The sequence below is a fragment of the Mus caroli genome, chromosome 11, assembly GCF_900094665.2.
Source record: "Mus caroli chromosome 11, CAROLI_EIJ_v1.1, whole genome shotgun sequence".
NCBI classification, from domain to species: Eukaryota; Metazoa; Chordata; class Mammalia; order Rodentia; family Muridae; genus Mus; species Mus caroli.
Genome location: NC_034580.1, coordinates 16,112,956 through 16,132,261, shown reverse-complemented (window position 1 = coordinate 16,132,261; position 19,306 = coordinate 16,112,956). Strand labels below are relative to the sequence as shown.

General features: G+C 40.2%; 1 protein-coding gene across 1 annotated transcript in view; it reads right to left on the bottom strand.

Moving 5' to 3' along the window:
- Positions 1–157: 157 nt before the first annotated feature.
- Rab1a (RAB1A, member RAS oncogene family) overlaps positions 158–19,306 on the bottom strand; it is a 25,042-nt gene continuing 5,893 nt past the window's right edge. The window contains exons 2-6 of the mRNA XM_021175562.2: positions 11,203–11,275; positions 8,187–8,282; positions 3,905–4,000; positions 2,536–2,667; positions 158–2,381 (exon numbers count right to left, since the gene is read on the bottom strand). Coding sequence (XP_021031221.1) covers positions 2,184–2,381; positions 2,536–2,667; positions 3,905–4,000; positions 8,187–8,282; positions 11,203–11,275 — 595 coding nt within the window. The 3' untranslated portion in view covers positions 158–2,183. The remainder of the gene's footprint in view (positions 2,382–2,535; positions 2,668–3,904; positions 4,001–8,186; positions 8,283–11,202; positions 11,276–19,306) is intronic.

Sequence of the window (19,306 nt, the reverse complement as noted above, 5' to 3'; positions counted from 1 at the left end):
TATGATAGAAAACAGTTTATGAACTCTTTCTCCCTTTATATTGACAAAAAACCAACAGCTACAAAAAAATAAAAGATATTGACCCAATTACTGGTGACTTGAGGAATTTCCAGTTACCTTTTTATATATAAGGATGAATAGACCCAACAAGCGCATCTATAATACAAAGTAAACTATGATTTTATTGTGAAATTCTCATAGATGGAAAATTAAATTGAATATTTATTCTGTCCATTTTTCATTTTACAATAATCTTACCACTTATTTTTGTACCATGTATTTCAATTGTCTGTTTAGTGAAAAATAAACCTGTAATTTTTGGCTTATTTTTAGTTTAATATTTTATCATTAAAGACCCCATGATAAAATGTGTTATCAACAGCCATACCCTACCCTAAGCCCCCAACTGAAGAATGCTTGGCTGCTCCTTAAACCAAAGGAAACAATCTCTGACCTTTGTCACCTTAAAATGCTAGTGTCTGCAAGAGACTGTTTCCCACAGTAAGACAAAAGCAAAGTCTAGGATTTCGAAGATCCTAGTTAACAAACTTTCACACATGCAAAATTTCACCGAAATAAATATATTATTTCTCCCATCATTCCCATCTAGCGTTCATGTTTTCAGTTAATTTGGGGGGGGGGGATAGAATTTCTACAATTAGGGCAATCACATTTCCTGCTTTCTATTCTAATGCTTAAACTCTCCACCAACATGATTCATACAATTGGAAAGAATAAAGTTGACACCTGGAAGTGGAGGCAGGAGGATCAGGAGTTCAAGGGCATCCTTGGTTACAAGTGAATTTGAGGCCTCTTGAGCTATGTGAGACATTGTCTCAAAAAACAGGTGCAGTCTGGGACATCTTTTAATCCCAGCACTTTTGAGGAAAAGGCAGGTGAATGGGGGAGGGGGGCAGCCTGTTGTACATACTTAAGTTCCAGGCTAGCCAGGGCTACATAGTAAGACCCTGTCTCAAAAAAGAAAGGGGAAAAAAGCCCGGCGTGGCGGCACACACCTTCAGTCTCAGCACTCAGAGACAGAGACAGGTGGATCCCTCAGTTTGGGGCCAGCCTGGTCTACAGAGAGTGTTCCAGGACAGCCAGAGATACACAGAGAAACCCTGTCTCCAATAGCCAAAAAGAAAAAAGAAAGAAAAAGGTGTGTGCGCCGTCAGACTGAGCATGAAGAAACACCAGCACTATTGCCGGATCACTGCCTGGGAGGAAGCATGGCCTGCTCGCCATCTCTACCACAGATGCAGGGAAAAGGGTTGCTGGGGAAGCCACTTCAGGTGGTCTGTGCTGGAGATGAAGCACTAGGAAGCTCACATTCTTTCCATAGAGTTTGAGTTCCTTGAACCAATGAAGGTGGTGAAGTCTCTACACAGCACAAAAGCTTCTCTAGGTCACTCATCAGACCTATTACTAGAAAGCAAACCCTGGATGCTGTGCTATTAAGATAGGTCTACAGTGCCCTTGCTGCACACACGTGGCTGCTGAGTAGAATGCAAAGCTCTATTTCCCTTTAATCATAGGAATTAAAACAATACTTATCACCATACAGTTTGATATTACTTCCAATAAGTACAATATTTATTAAACATATCTTCAGTTTTGTTACATAGTGTGCAACAAATTACAATATTCTGCAGCCACAAATTATATGCAGAGTATGAAGAAACTATTAATCAGATAGTGTAATCTTTCCATTTATAACTCTACCAGGAAGAACTAGCAAATCAGATCTTACATATAACGTCTCACTAAACTTTATGCATGGAAACTGACAGACACTGGTTGTGCTGTGTGATACAAAATGGCTGAACTTCATCTTCAGAAGACTAAACCCAACATCTAAACATGCCAATATAAACATCAAAACAAAATATATTCTAACCAACCACGGGAAACGATCTGGTATCAGGAAAGCAACAAGGATTACACACATTATTTTATAAACCAGCACACAAAGGTTTAAAACAGTTCTGAAAATGAAGTTAGCGGTCTTGAGTCAAGGGAATAAAAAAAAAAGTCAGTATTGACCATTTACAATCTCTGACCTTGTGGAAACGGTAAGAATCTGTTGTAGTGCAGCTACATACAGTACAATTCAGGCAATTTTGTTTTTTCACTTGGGTTCAGATTGCGAATTCATTGCTGTGAGAAAAGGACGGAGGCAGATTTTAGCAGCAGCCTCCACCTGACTGCTTGACTGGAGTGCTCTGGATTTTAACATTGGACTTCTCAGCACCACCAGCTGTTGCTCCAGGACCCATTCGTTTTTTAATCTCAGCTGCCATCGTCATGAAAGACTGTTCTACATTCGTTGCGTTCTTAGCACTGGTTTCCAAAAATGGAATTCCAAGGGAATCTGCAAATTCCTGAGAGAATAATAAGGCACAATGAACAATGGAAAATCTTTCTGACTTAAGTCTTCTGAAATAAATGGGAATGGGGGACTAAGCTCACTGGCTTTTACAGGGTGAGGCAGTCCCCATAATTAAATTCAGTGTCAAAGTCAAACCTCATACATACCTTTGCTGTTGTGTAGTCTACTACTTTCTTTGTGGTCAGGTCACATTTGTTCCCTACCAACAACTTGTTGACATTTTCACTGGCATAGCGATCTATCTCCTGCAGCCACTGTTTAACGTTATTGAAGGACTCCTAGAGAGAGAAGAATGGTGATACAGTTGCTTGAGGCCACTGGTGCTCTAACTAAGGAAAGAAATCAACTAACTTGAAGTGTACACCCAGTCAATGATAAGAAAGACTCAAAGGCCTGAAGTGAAAAGAGCTTATTTGGAAGGGGAAACAGTTGAAGTTTAATGGCAGGCAAGCCCAATTTTAAACTGAAATTTTAAAATATTGACAAGACCTAGTTTCTGAAACAGTAAAATCCTGTTAAATAAATAATGAGTAGAATGCAAAGCTCTACTGGGTTTTGCTGGGTGCAGTGGCACAGATTTAATTCCAGTACTTGGGAGACAGACACAGACTGAACTCTTGAGTTCCAGGCCAGCCCAATCTACAAAAGCAGTTGCAGGTCAGCCAGAACTACACAGTGAGATCCTGACTCAAAAACAAACAAACAAAAAACTGGTTATGAAGAACAACAGTGTCACTACTATTATTTGGCCTAGGATGCACCTCAATGCTGACAATTTGCTGGGCATACAGAAAGCCCTGATCTTAAACCCCACTACAAGCAAGATGTGGGATGCAGAAGAGAAGTCTTGTAAAAAAAACAGGTGACAATTTTCCTTGTTTTGTTTTTCACATAAAATTATGCTGGGCATGGTAGTGAATGCCTTTAATTCCAGTGCTTAGGGGACAGAGGCAGGCAGATCTTTGAGCTCAAGGTCAGGTTTGTCTATACACAGCCAAGATCACAGGGAAACTTGTCTTGAAGAACAAATTATGGTAATAGATTACATGTTTAAACTTAACCAGTTATGTCTGCTTTGGGTGTTTGCTTTACTGAGATGAGGTTTTGCTCTGCTGCCTAGACAGGTCTCAATCTCCTGAGCTCCTATTTCAGCCTCCCAAGTAGCTGAAGGTACATGACATCAGGCTAAGGTAGCATTTTCTTTCCCTATTCATATTCGCTTATCTTTTGCTTGTAATGGTAAATCTCTTAATTTCTCTCCAAATTAACAATATAATTCAGATCGTTCAGATTTAACATTTGCTTATAACGAAATGAGTTGTTTGTTTTTATTTCTCGAATAGTAAAAATAAATTTCTAGCCAAAAGTTTCAGGGCTGATCAAAAGCATTCAAGGGCAGCCTGACCACATAGTGAGTTCAGGTAAGCCAGAACTACACAGTGAGATTGTGTCAAAATCCACACACATACACTACTTTCTACTCTGTTGGTAACATAACATTCTCTAGAAACTTACCTGATCTGTCACATCATACACAACTATGATGCCATGGGCTCCTCTGTAATAACTGGAAGTGATTGTTCGAAATCTTTCCTGGCCTGCTGTGTCCCACTATAGAAAACAATCAGAGAAGGCAAACAATTCCATTAAAACATACTTTGGAGAAAGTACAGGAAAAAATTGTAGATTATTAGGATTTGAAATGCCAGCAGTATTTAATGCTTACATTATTAAATTGCATTGCAGGTATCAAATATGTTAAAAATCCAGAAGAGAAGATAATGCCTATGGTTTAGCAGGTAGTACTGATACCAAAATTCTAATTTCTTTAAGAACATAAGCTATGCTAGGCTATTCTAGGCTGTTGGTATAAAATATAGAGTCCAGAGCCCAGAGCTTACTTCCTGGCTGCAGTATTTGTCACAGACCAGGCTTGGCCATGCCCTAGGGTAACAAGGAGGTGCTATCTTAGGCTGAGCAAAAATAACGTAAGGAAAATGTTTCTACTAAACACCTTTAAAATAAAACTCATTTTTCTAAGCGGAGAAGGGGCATGGAGAGATGGCTTAATGGTTAAGAGGATATATTGGTCTTCTAGAGAACCTGAGTTCAATTCCTAGGACCCATATTAAGTGGTTTACCAATGCTTGTAACTCTAGCTTCAAAGGCATCCAGTGCCTCTGGTTTCTTTGGGCACATGCATTCATATACACTTCACTTAATAAAAATATTTTTTAATGGGGGAAAGCAAGCAAGATAGGCCAGCAAAAGCTATGCAAACCTGACAACCAGAAGTCAATCCCTAAAACCCATGATAGAAGGAAGAAACTATAAAAAGTTGTCCTCTGACCAAGTATGGTGGTTAGTGCTTATAGTCTCTGCACTGAGGAGGCAAAAGCAGGGGTGGAACTCTGTGGGTTCAAGACTGTCTTTATCTATACAGCAAGTTCTAGGACAACTAGGGCTATATAGTGAGAGACCCTCTTTCAAACATAAAAATCCTCTGACCTCCACAGATGTGCCATAGCATAGAGGTCCCTCCCACACACGATAATATTAATAGGGCTTTTTAAATTTTGTTTTGATTTTGGCTTTTCAACATAGGGTTTCTGTATAGTCCTGACTGTCCTGGAACTCATTTTGTAGACCAGATTATCCTCCAACTCAGAAATCCACCTGCCTCTGCCTCCCCAGTGCTAGAATTAAAGGTGTGCGCAATCATGCCTGGTTAATAATTATTAATTATGTTTTTAAAGACAAAAATTGATAACTCATTTTAAGGATACCTTACCATTTAGGCGCGCGCGCGCGCGCGCGCGCACACACACACACACACACACACACACACACGAGGAAATGTGAGAACTAGATATATTAATGTTAATTCTGTTAAACATAATGGTGCAATAGATACAAAATCCAGATGGCTATTTATTACTTTATAGTAGCTGTCATTCCTTTTGTAAGATTGGGCATGGTGGTGCATAACTGCAGTCCCAGGAGCAGTGAGGAAGCAGCAGCAGTGAGGAAGATCATCACCACAAACTCTAAGCCAGCCAAGGTTATACAGTCAGTCAGTCTCAAAATGCCCCAAAGCCTATAACATTAACACATTTCCAGATGAAAAAGAAAGCAGCCAGTTGTGGTGGCCCACATCTTTAATCCCAGCACTTGGGAAGCAGAAGCAGGTGGATCTGTGAGTTCAGGGCCAACTTGATCTACAAAACAGTTTCCAGGAGAGCCAGGTCTATTAAATGGTAAAGAGAGGAAGAGAGAAAGAAAAGAAAAAGAAAGCAAATACTATTCAAAGTTAGCAGCTACTTATCTAAAATCCAAAATAAAATCAATACTGGCTTCATTTCATTCCCCCCCACCCCCAGGGATCTTTCAACCTGACTATCAGTGAAGACCTGGCCATCATGACTAAACAATAAAACATGAAAGGAAAAGACTTAGAGTACTTGGGAGAAAAAACACAGCCCATCAAGTTGAAATGCAATGGGTTAGACACACAATTTTGCATTTAAATTTTTATAACACCAATTCACAGAATATTCTCATTCATATTCTCTCTCTCTCTCTCTCACACACACACACACACACACACACACACACACACACACACACGCTGGGAAATTAAACCCCCCAGTGCACAGAGCCACCTCTTCACACCCAAAGGGAGAAAATTTTTAAGAAATTCAGAAAAGTTTGTCTCACATACTGTATTGTACTATATTTTAGGAAGCCCTTTTTATAAAAGGTACTTGAAAATGCAAGACTAACCCGAATTTAAAAGTTTCTAAAAACAACTCCAAAAAGGAATGATAACTGAGTAAGAAGAAGGGTGTGATCACGTCAACATGAAAGTTGGATGCCAACAGAAAAATAATTATCCTGATTCATACAGCTTCAAACTGCAGAGGAATTCCATAGAAGTTAAAGGACACTGGCTCCAGCCCAATATAAAGAATGGATAGCTAGAGCCATTTGTAAACTGAAAGTAGCTGCTCTTGAAAATGGTGACTTTCCTCAGTATGATTATGTAACAGCACCAGATAAGAAAAGAAAATTCCTGTTGAAGATGAAACTGAGAGTAACCTGAAAGATCCTTTCCAGACAAAGGAAGTAACAGAATTAAAATATCTCAAATATACAAATATCCTGTAGAGATTAATGACCACATACGCTATTGATACCTAGGCTGCAGGCTTGAGTGGGTCTTTTCTACAATAGTGTATCACAACACAGCATATCATATAATAGCACATCACAGAATCCACTCATCTGCTGTCTCCCAGGTCATAAAGGTAGACAAATAGCAAGAGCCATGTGATCCTCAAAACTACCTCATACACTAGTAAACCATGAGACATAAACTAGTAAACCATGAGACATAAACTAGTAAACCATGAGACATAAACTAGTAAACCATGAGGCTGGAGCTGAGCAAACTTGTTATTTTTCTAAGTCAAATCAAAAGGCTTGGCATACCCCCATAACACCAGCACAGTAGAGGCAGAGGCAAGCAGATCTCTGAGTTGTAGGCTAGTCTGATCTACAAAGTGAGTTCCAGAACAGCCAGGGATACACAGAGAAACCCTGCCTCAAAAACCCAAGAGAAAGAGAAAAGAAAGAATATCAAAAACAAAATAATAATTTTGACTCAAAATTCAGGACTTCATCACAGAGCAATACCCAATACCATGAAAAGAGCAATGGTCAGCCTTCAGTGGTCCTTTACACTAAGCCTGCCTACAACATACTGATTGTTAAAAATTAAAGCTCTACTTAAAACAAACAAAAAACCTATTAGCTGTGTGTGCGTACACACTCTACTTGTGTGTCTGTGTGAGTGTGATGATGCTCACTTAGAACAACCTTACCATGACACGCACACACAGGTCAAAGGACAACTTGCAGGAAGTTATTTCTCTCCACATAGGACAAACAGGTCCTGGGAATCGAACTCGGATCATCAACCTTAACTGATCAAGCATATGCTGCGCTTTCATGCTGACCCCAGGATTACTTGTTTCTTAAGATCACAGACATGCTAGCAGTACCTAGACTCATACTAAAGACATAGAAGCATTCAATTGGAGGTGGGAGTGAAGGATGGATAAGGTCCTTAAGATAGCACAGGGAAACATGTTGAAAATGGAGAGCTATGGTTCTCCATCTTTGTTCTCCTAGACAAACATTTCTCTTAGCATCCTTTTCTTTTTTTAGAGAGTAAAACAAGCATATAAAGATGTTCCTTCCAATAAATTCTGTTTTTCTACAGTTGGAATATATAATCTTAAGAAAGGAGAAACCCCACAGAACTAAAGAGCTATCTTTAAAGCCTAAGCAGAGAGGCCCCCCAGGCCCTTCTAGCGTGCACACACTCAGCACAGTAGGAGACACACCCGATATGCCAAGGGACACTCCCTGTTAGACAAGGAAAGCTCAGACTTTTCACTTGATAGGAGAAAAACTGACTTAATGTGATTATTAAGTAAAGTCTACTTTAACTAATAATTAAGTTTGCTATACAAACAGAATTTCAACATAGGGGACCTGCGATGCAGCTCCATGGAAACAGTGCAGACTTAGCACATGGGAGACCTTCGAAACAGATCATCAACAAAAGGAAGGAAGAAAGAATTTCAATGAGAAAAGTAAACCTGGGAAATGCCTTTTGGTCTAAAATCTGTATCAGTGCATGACTCTTAAGAAACTTTATGTTCAACTTTGTTAGCATACTAAATACATTTACACTGAACATTTACCAAAATTAATTTCCAAGACCACTTACTATCTGTAGCTTGATTGTTTTCCCATCTAACTCTATAGTTCGTATCTTGAAATCCACACCAATTGTGCTGATGTAGCTTTCCGTATACGTATCATCCTGAGGGGGAACAGTTAATGAAATCAATGTTTAACAGAGACAATTTGTTAAAGTTTACTTGCATTATAAACAAAGTTTTTAATATCTGATAATTATCTCATTACAAAATACCAACTAGTTAGAAAGTTTCTTTTTGCTTTGAGATATTTCTCAAGTGTCCTTTTTTTTTCATACATCTGTAATGGTTTGTGTATGCTCAGCCCAGGGAGTGGTGCTATTAGAAGGTGTGGCCCTGCTGAACTAGGTGTATCACTGTGGGTGTAGGCTCTAAGACCCTCATCCTAGCTGCCTGGAAGCCAGTCTTCTGCTAGCAGCCTTCAGATGAAGATGCAGCTCCTCCTGCACCATGCCTGCCTGGATGTTACCATGTTCCCGTCTGGATGATAACGGACTGAACCTCTAAACCTGTAAGCCAACCCCAATTAAATGTTGTCCTTATAAGAATTGCCTTGGTCATGGTGCCTGTTCACAGCAATGGAAACCCTAACAAAGACAACATCTCTTGGTAAATTCTTTACATGTGTCAGGAAAAGGATTTTGTAATTGTCAGAGCTCTCCACTCCCCGTGAGTTCTCCTAACTGCCAATCTGTAAAGTTCTTGTACTTCAAATATCCGATTCATTTACCACAAAGCAATGATCCCTTCACTTCCCTCTTAGGCATGTGTTCCAGAGTCCGTTTTACATCCTGGTTGAGTTTTTACATTGAAATTTAATGCATGTACGGATCCCTCATTTAGTGTGCAATTCAGTGGTTTTTAGTAAACACATAACATTTTACAATCATTATTTAATTCCAGAACATTTCACTATCCCAAAAGCAAACTCATTAGCAGTTTATACTTTTCTCTTTCGGATCATGGCAACCAAACTGTTTACTATCCATGGAACTTTCCTAGAGAACATTTCACAGACATGAAAATCTTGCTGCTAGCTTGTGCTCAAACATGAGCCTCCTACTCAGACTTTGGAATATTGAGATTACAGGCACACCACATCTTACTCAGATTAATAAGTTAGTTTTTTTTTTTAAATTATATTACTTAAGTTGGGCATGGTGGCACACACTTTTAATCCCAGCACTCAGGAGGCAGGGATAGGCAGATCTCTATGAATTTAAGGTCAGCCTGGACTATAATAAAGAGTTCGTCAAAGGGTACATAGTGAGACCCTGTCTCAAAAAACTTATTGTGTGTATGTGTATAGACATGTGCGTGCCTAGTTTGTACATGCGGAGGTCATAGGACAGTCTTTGATAGTCAGCTTTCTCCTTCCACCCTGTTAGTTCTGGGCACAAAGCTCAGGTTATCAGGCTTGGCAGCAGGCATTTTACCTACTGATGCATTTCACCAGCCACATTTTTTTAAACTAAGTCCTTTTTGGTAGCTGAATACAAGCCTATTGGTACATTCTGTTTGTGAAAGAATTAGGTAGTTTCCATTTGGGGGTCATTATCATGTGGCTTGTCAATTTTTTTTTAACCAGTGTTTCTTTTTTGTAACTTGCCAGTAATCTCAGTACTTGGGGGTCTGGGGCAGAAAGGGGACTAAAAATCTGAGGCCATGCTGGTCTAGGAAATTAAAGGCCAGCAGGAGTACTCAGTGAGGCTCTATTTCAAATGAAAGAACTCATGAGGGCCCCTGAAATGGCTCTGAGAATAAAACTGCCTGTCATCATTGAGTTTAGCCCCAGGACCCAAAAAGTACGAGGAGGGAATCAACTCCTACAAACTGTCTTCTGCATGCTACTGTGCTTGTCTGTGCTCCTACCCCATGTAAACACACACAGAAAAACAAGTAACTGGGTGGGGTGTGTGAGTGTGTGTGTGTGTGTGTGTGTGTGTGTGTGTGTGTGTGTGTTTGGAGACAGGGTTTTTCTCTGTGTAGCCCAGGCTGTCCTGAATTCTCTCTGTAGACCAGGGTGATCTCAAACTCACAGAGATCCACCTGCCTCTGCCTCCCAAGTGCTGGGATTAAAGGTTTGTGCCACCATATGGAATAAGTAACTATTTTAAAAGAAGCTTTCATTAAAAAAAAGAATTCCAAACTTGGGGCTGGAGAGATGGCTCAGTGGTTAAGAGCCTGGCTGCTTTTCTAGAGGTCCTGAGTTCAACTTCCAGCAACCACATAGTGGCTCACAACCATTTTATAATAGGATCTAATGCCCTCTTCTGGCACAATGGTGCACGTGCAGTTAGAGCACTCACACATAAAATAAATAACTCTTTTTCTTCTTTAAAAAAAAAAAAATCCAGAATGGATGACTGATCATCACAGAACTGTAAGGCAATACCTAAGATAATTCTGCCATGATGGCCCTCAACTATGACATAAACTACTAGGCAATATGGTAGCCCCTAGCCCCAAGTGGCTTATGAAATGAGTAGCTTAAATTTAAAGTTAAAGGAATGTTTAGTCTATTACAATATGGCTAAGTCTTTCTTTTCAGGTCACTTTCAATACAAGCCAAGCACTGCACCTTGCTCTCCCCTGTATGGGAATCTCAGAGTCTACAAAGAGCACTAGATACGAACGTTACCATCATGCTGCACTGCATTTCTTTCTTGGCTTTTTCTTTTCTTTCCCTTTCTTTCTTTTTTTTTTTTCTGAACTGACTTCAAGCCCAAAGTGATGCCCCTCCTTCACCTCCCAAGTGGAAAGATTACAGGCATGCACTACCACACCCAGCTTCCCCTTCAATTTCTTTTAAAAACAACATTTAACAGTCCAAGATACCACTGGGGATGGGGCGCATTGTTTGGGAGCACTAAGGCACTTAGATATATAAACTCTGAAAGAATTAACTATATAAAATTGTTTGATTTCTGTCTAACTAAAACAAAACAAACAAAAAACACTGTATTATTTGTATAGCTAATAAGCACACCATTATTTGTGAAAAGTATTTTAATTTCAACTTACTGCAAACCTAAGGAGAAGGCAGGACTTTCCAACCCCAGAATCGCCAATCAGAAGTAACTTGAATAAATAATCACTGCAAAAAGAGAAGGAAAGTCATATTAATAAAAAGCATGTTGTATTGTAAGTTCTATGAGAAAGCAAAGCTAGTAAGCAGCGGCTTGCTGTGAAGACTCCAGGTCCTGAAGAGGCCAACAGCAGCCTCAGTACACAGCTGAACATGTGACTCACTCACTCAAGTGAAGTAGCCAATGCCACCATGGTCGCTCTGATGAGTGGACTTCTCTTCCAAAGGAAAAAACAATAGGAATCTCATATGATTCCTATTTTTAGGGGACTGAAGAGACTTAAATGCTAATCAAATCCCAGCCCCCTACCCTATCAGACTAGAGAGGTTGTGTTCCATCCAGTAAAATTAACCCCTCCTAGCTTTGTGGCCCATTCCTATAATCTCAGCAAGCATTTGAAAGGTAGAAACTGGAAAATCATGAGTTGTAGGCAAGCCTAGAATACATGAGACCCTCTCTTAACAACTGGACAAGTAGGTTCTGAAGCTAGAGATAATAGCTATGGATAGAGAGCTCACCTAGCATACACACTCCATATGAAATCCCCAAGCTGGGCGCTCAGGAGTCATGTTGGCTCTGAAGCCAGTCATGGTGACAGGCCTCTAAGGGGGCAAGGTAAGACTGCTAATCTACATGGAGAGCTCCAGGCCAGCCTAGACTACAGGGTTAAGACCCCATCAAAAAGGGTAGGAGGGAAACTTGCTAGACTCTGATTATACATCTATTCATCAGTGTAACCATAATGCCTAAAATGAAAGAGAAATTTTTCTAAAGCTTTTTTGTTGGTGCTGTTTTGATTTAGTTTTGTTTTTTATCACTATGTATCTCGTGATGTCCTGAAACCTGCTATGTAGATCAGGCTGTTTTCCAACTCAGAGAGATACATCCAGACTCCTAAGAACTGAGATGAAAGGCATGAGACACTACTACATCCAGCTTTCTTTTTACATTAACTGTGTGTGTTCATGCACACACCATATGGAGGTCAGAGGACACCTTGCAGGAGAGGAGTTAGTCCTCTCTGCCATGCACATTCTAGAAAATTACCTGAAGTTGTCAAGTTTGATGGACAAGTCTTTACCCACTGAACCAACTTCCTGGTCCAGAAATGAGAATACTTCAAAGAGAAACTTTAGTTTCCCCTTTAGCTATGCCACTACTGGAAACATCAGAACCCAGGGAATTGAAAGATCCTCCAGGAATCTCATGCTCGGAAAAGAAAAGCACTGAAGCCTGGTGCCAGCACAGTTCTAGCAATTTCTCAGACCACCTTGTAGGATGAGACTGAAGGCAGATAATAATAGACAAGAATTTACCTTGACAGAGACTGATTGGTTGCATAGAGAACTCTGGCCCTCTACTTAGACCTCAACCTCATGTCAGAGTCCTAAAGAGGGACTCAAGGTGTTGCTGGCTCTCTTTGCCCTTCTTCCCAATGTGACACACTGAATAAATGTCCCCCTCTCTGCTTTTTGCTATTAATTTGGCTCTTTTGACTGGCTTACCATAGAGGAATGGCTGAACCTAGCTTCCTGGGGCCACCCACGGCACTGGCTTGATTTTGATTCCAGTATCACCACTGCTAGGACTGACTCAAAAACCACCACTAAAAGTTATCTTTCATGACCTAAAGGCAACAGAGTATCTGTTCACTGTCTCCTGAAGGAATCTCCATCCTCCCTAAGCCTCACTACTCCCATAGCCTAAGCACTTTCAAAAAGAACACACCCCAAAAATCAAGACTATATTTTCAGAAGGTACACTTCATTTAAAAAACAACTACTTTCCTATTAAAATTAATTTTATTATAGAAAATATCATTTCAATGTAAGCAAGATATACAACTTTTAGAGATAATTATCTTCAGGACTATTCATAAATTGTTACCTATCTCTATTCACATAGCAGTATGTACTATTAAACATCTTTTTGATTTTACCCGATTACCACAGTATACTTACTCCTAAATATATCTGAGCAAAAGAATTAAAAGGATAAATCTCAACTGCTGGTCAGCAGTAAAATAGAGGTCACAGAAGAAAATAAAAAGCTTTTTTAAACAAATCAGTACTGGGGGCATAATAGCTCAGTTGGCAGAACACGAGTCTATCACACATGATACTCTACATTCAATCCTCAGTACATTATACACAGTTGCACGTGCCTATAATCCCTGTACTTGGGAGGTGAAGACAGGAAGATCAGCCTGAGATCATGAGACCCTACCTCTAAAACAAACAAAAAGTTTCAGGGCTGGAAATGGCTCAGTGATTAAGATCAATGGTTGCTGCTCCAGGGTCCTAGGTTAAATGCTTAGCTCACAACCATATGTAACTCCAGGCCCAGGGGATCTGACACCTTCTGGACTCCAGGACACTGCATACACATGGTAAATGGGCATACATGCAAACAAAACACACACACAATAAAATGCTTTCATCAGTAAAGGAGGGCTGGGCAAGTATAGCTTAACAACAAAGTATTTGCCTAGCACATACCTAACCCTAAATTTCATGTCCAGGCCTTTTACAAATCAAGAAGAAACACAGACAAACTGCCAAATTTGAGATTTCCAATTTGATAGAACAAGCATACCCTCCACCAGATGACCTGGGTCCTGTTACAATACAGGACTGAACTGGGCCACCAATGATGCCTGACGTGTCACTGATTTTTTTTTTTAAATTAGATATTTTCTTTATATACTTTTTTAAAGAATTATTTATTTTTTATATATGAGTACACTGTGGCTGACGTCAGACACACCGGAAGAGGGCATTGGATACCACTGCAGATTGCTGTGAGCCACCATGTGATTGCTGGAAATTGAACTCAGAACCTCTGAAACAACAGTCAAGTGTTCTTAACCACTGAGCTCTCTCTCCAGCCTAGTGTCACTGCTTAAAGGTCAACTACTCTGGTTTATTCAGCACAATGACAAGGATGGAAGATACATAATAGATATACTATTACTAGCTATAGCATTGACCTTTAAAAAAAAAATCACTTAACATATTCTAAAATTTTGCAAATATTATTTTTGAGCATGGAGTTTCAAGTAATTCAAAGCCATTACAGAAGCTGGGGTTGGTGGTACATGCCTGTAATCCAGCACTCTGGAGGCTGAGGTAACAAGACTGCCACCAGTTCAAGACCAGCTTGGGTTACCTTGAAGATTGGTTGTCTCAAGACAACAAAACAAAACCACAGGCAGCCAACCAAAACTGGAGGTAATATTAAAGAACCTAGCTCCTAAACCATAAGTGTTACTAGCAAACAGTGGCATGAAAAAGATAATTTATAATCATCTTTACTCAGGTTTTTTTAAAAAGATATGAGAGCAAATTTTTAGGCTCTCTCAAAGGCAAAGCCAGAAAAATTTGAGCCACAACCACATTTTGGATTATAACTTAAACAATAAATATACAAATTATTCTATTGTGGTATGAATGGTTAGCTAAATAAACTAAATAAACAACTCTTCCTCATGGAATTTCCATGCACATACAGAAGGAAAACAGAAAACAAGTAGATCACCAAGAGGAAAACCTGCAGGTGAAGTTAAAATTAGTAGATAGAACTTAAGAGAAAAATAAGGTGTTAATGTGGCTTCAAGTTCTATCCTCCCGAGTATTTATTGCACTGGTGGGTTTTGTTGTTGTTTGGGCGGAACTTCTTATGAAATAGGGTCTCATATAACCCAGGCTGGCTCTGACTCCAAATGAAGCAAAGGCTGCCCAAGAACTCTTCATCACCCACCCTGCCCAAGAGCTGGTTTTACAGCCATGCACACCTGTCATTACATAGCTGGTCTTAGCATATTCTAACCAATAATTGTCTTAAATCCTTCTTCCCTGGGAGATGGAGCTGCACTTAACATTACAACTGGTCACTGTCTAATAAAATAGAGAAAGGGGGAAAGGCACTTGAGAAGGGCATTAGTGTTAAAGGGCACTAGCAGTTCTCCCAAAGTCAAGTCATTTCCAGTGCGGGCAGTTATAAATACAACAATGTTCCAATAACAGCAACACCAGTAAAATACCATACTGGTTTACCATTAGACTTCTGATACAATGCAGTGAATAGAGAGAGCACTGACTTCTGTGGCATTCTCCCAAAATCTAGAACCTTAATCTAGTTATAAATTAACTAGATGAATTCATTATACTTGTAATTCCAACACTTGAGAGGCAGAGACAAGGATAAAGCCAACCTAGTCAACTCCAGATCAGAAAGGGCTACACAGTAAGATCCTATCTCAAGGGGGAAATGGTGTGGCTGGAAGGCGGCCCAGCAGTGAGTGACTGTCTGCAAAAGACTAAGGCCCTGCTCCCAGCACCTGCATGGCAGCTCACAACAATCTGTAACTCCACTCCTAGGAGATCCAACACTCTCTTTTGGCCTGTGCTGACATCAGGAACACATGTGGTGCATATATATACATGAAAGTGAAAAACATACACATAAAAGAAATATAAAGAAATCTTTAAAAAAGAAAAATAGGGCTGGTGAGATGGCTCAGTGGGTAAGAGCACCCGACTGCTCTTCCGAAGGTCCAGAGTTCAAATCCCAGCAACCACATGGTGGCTCACAACCATCCGTAACGAGATCTGGCGCCCTCTTCTGGAGTGTCTGAAGACAGCTACAGTGTACTTACATATAACCAATAAATAAATCTTTAAAAAAAAAAAAAAAAAGAAAAAGAAAGCAACAGACAAATGTAAAGTAAGAAGCAGTCTAAGCACACTTCAGAGACATCTGGATCAGGGCTGAGGACTGCTCAGTAGGAAGAATGTCTGCTTAGCATGCATGAAGCCCTGGGTTTAGTCACCAGTACCATGTTAGCCCAGCCTAAAGACACATGCCCATACTGCAATCCTAGCCTGGAGAAGATAAAGGAGGACATAAACCCAAGGGCATGCACAGCTAAACTGTGAGGTGAAGGCTAGCCCTGAGTACAAGAAACCTATCTTGGGGCTGGAGAAATGGCTCAGGGATTATTAATGTCACATACTGCTCTTTCAGAGGATATGAATTTGGCTCACAACCACCTGTAACTCCAGCTCCAGAGAGATCCCATGCCTCAGTCCTCCACAAGCACCTACATTAAATTTCAAACACTTCCACAAAGATATACATAGATAGAGATAAAGTAAAAAAATTAAAATAAACATATGGGACTGGAGAGATGGCTTAGTGGTTAAGAGCATTGGCTGCTGTACCAGAAGACCTAGGTTCAATTCCCATTCCCTACACTGCAACTCACAACGATCAATAACCACTTCCATGGGATCCAAGTTTTCTGGCCTCCACAGGCACCAGCCATACACACGATATAGAGATGTATGTGCATGTAACACACCCATCCACATAAAAAACAGACAAAGAAACTTTAAAAATAGGAACCTGGCCAGGTAGTGGTAGCGCACACTTTTAGTCCCAGCACTTGGGAGGCAAAGGTAGGCCGATTTCGAGTTCGGAGTTCGAGGCCAGCCTGATCTACAAAGTGAGTTCCAGGACAGCCAGGGCTATACAGAGAAACCCTGTCTCAAAAATAAAATAAAATAAAATAAAATAAAATAAAGGAACCTGTCTCAAATAATAATTGTTGACCAGGCGATGCTGGCACATGCCTTTAATCCCAGCACTCAGGAAGCAAAGACAGGAGGATCTCTGTGAGTTCAAGACCAGCCTGGTCTACAGAGTGAATTCCAGGACAGCCAGAGCTACACAGAGAAAACCTGTCTCAAAAAGAAAAAGGGAAAGAAAAGGGGGGCTAGAAAGATGGCTCAGTGGTTAAGAGCACCAATTGTTCTTCCAGAAGTTCTGAGTTCAATTCCTAGCAACCACATGGTGTGGCTCAAAACCATCTGCAATGGGATCTGATGCCCTCTTCTGGTGTGTCTGAGGTGTACTCATATACATAAAATAATAAGTCTAAAAAAAGAAAACAAAGAACGAATAACTGTCAAAATCATTAAGCCAAGCACTTGCCTATAATCCTAGTACTCTGGAGACATTAAAAGAATGCTCTCCTACAAGTTTCCAGCCTGCTGCAGGCCAACAATGGCTAAGACTGCAACACAACATAAGCAAGATCCTGTCTCAAAAAGACAAAAGCCCTAACAAGTGCCAAGATCATGAAAAAGGAGAGACCTCAGAGAACAAAGCTAACTAATGTGACATAAACAGAGAATGGTAATCTGGATTGAACCTTAGGCCAGAAAAAGAACACTAGTGGAAACAGTAATGAATCAGAATTTTAAAAATTTCAATTAAAAAATAAAAATAAAAAACACCCAGGTGGTGGAGGCTCACACTTTTAATCCTAGCACTTGGGAAGCTCCGAATTTGAGGCCAGTCTGGTGGTCTACAAAGCAACTTTCAGGATGGTAAGGGCTACACAGAAAAACCTTGTTTTGAAAAACCAAAAGGAAAAAAGGAAACAAACAAACAAACAAAACCCACCAAACCAAACAAACAAAAACAGCACAGCACACTTGTAATCCCAACACTAGGGAGACCAAAGGATTGCTGTGGCTTCTTGTCTGCCAATCTAGCCAAATTAGTCCTTTTCTTTACATGAAACTGAATACAACTTTGACACTAAGTCTCTGGAACTGAGACTGACTTTTTCAAAATACTTACTAGCATCCAGTATACACTGGACTTTAGTATGGCATTTCATATCTATCTTGGTCATACTCACATGGCCCTCTCTCCTGCTCCCAAGGATCACAGATGCCCTTCAACTAATCCTCCCTCTACTTCCATGGGGGGGGGAGGGATGACAATGAATTTCATTAGGGTTGTTTACAGGAGCACAGGCACCTTGCCAGTGGCTACTCCACTGAGGAAAATGTATCTTCCTCCTGCAAATGTCCCGAGTATTCTTAGGGAAGGCTGTGTTGGAGAACCCTTGATAATCCATGACAGGAAGTCAATGGTTGGAATTGTGGGAAGGTCTTGCATAAGTGCTCATGGCTGCTTCAGTTCAATGGCTTGCTTCCATGATTTTTCAAACTCTCAGAAAGACTTCACAACTTCTAAGGTCCCAATAAAAACATCCAATAGACAAGAAAGAGAAAAGCAAAACAGATACACTTAACTTAAACACTTAGGAAAAAGACCAACTCACACAGTATTTAAGAGGTCAAAGGGCGGGGGGTGGGGGGTGGGGGAAGGGTGGAGAGATGCCTCAGATGATTAAGAACACTGACTGCTCTTCCAGAGGTCCAGAGTTCAATTCCCAGCAACCACATAGTGGCTCACAACCATCTGTGATGGGATCCGATGCCCTCTAGTGGTGTGTCTGAAGAAAGCTACAGTGTACTCATATACATTAAATAAATAAATCTTAAAAAAAAAAAAAAAAAGGGGTCAAAGGCCACTTAGACCTAACTATAGATTTCATATTCTGTGGCTGCTGCCATCTCTACATTTTAAGACTTAGAACTGGAGTTTACAATTCGGCCTCAGCCACAGACATGCATACACCAATAGACATAAGATAAAACTAACCCTTTTTAAAAGCGTGCGTGTGTGTGTGTGTGTGTGTGTGTAATAAAAACTTCTCCATGAATATTTAAAGTAGATGTTTATCTAAATGTTATCTGGCTTAAATTTAAAAAATTTAGGGTTGGGGGGATGCACTTGGAGGCCATAAATTCAATCCCTGTTGGCACGAAAAGCAGAGGTTTTTTTGTTTGTTTGTTTTTCCCTTAAATTATATTCTAGGGATGCTGAAGAGATAGCCCAGGATTTAAGAGCACTAGATGCAGAATGTTCCAGAGGATCCAGGTTCAATTCCCGTAATTCCAGTTCCAGGGGATTCAACTCCCTTTTCTACCTTCCTCTGACACTAGGCATCCATTAAGTGCAGACAAATATGAGGGAAAAGCACCCATAAACATAAATACTAATTTTTAAAAAATTAATATTATAGTACCAAAGCACCAATTTCAGCCCCAACTTCTTCAGGAAAACAAGAATAGACTAACCACTCCCTTCTCCTTAAAAGGCAAAGGGAAGCCGGGCGT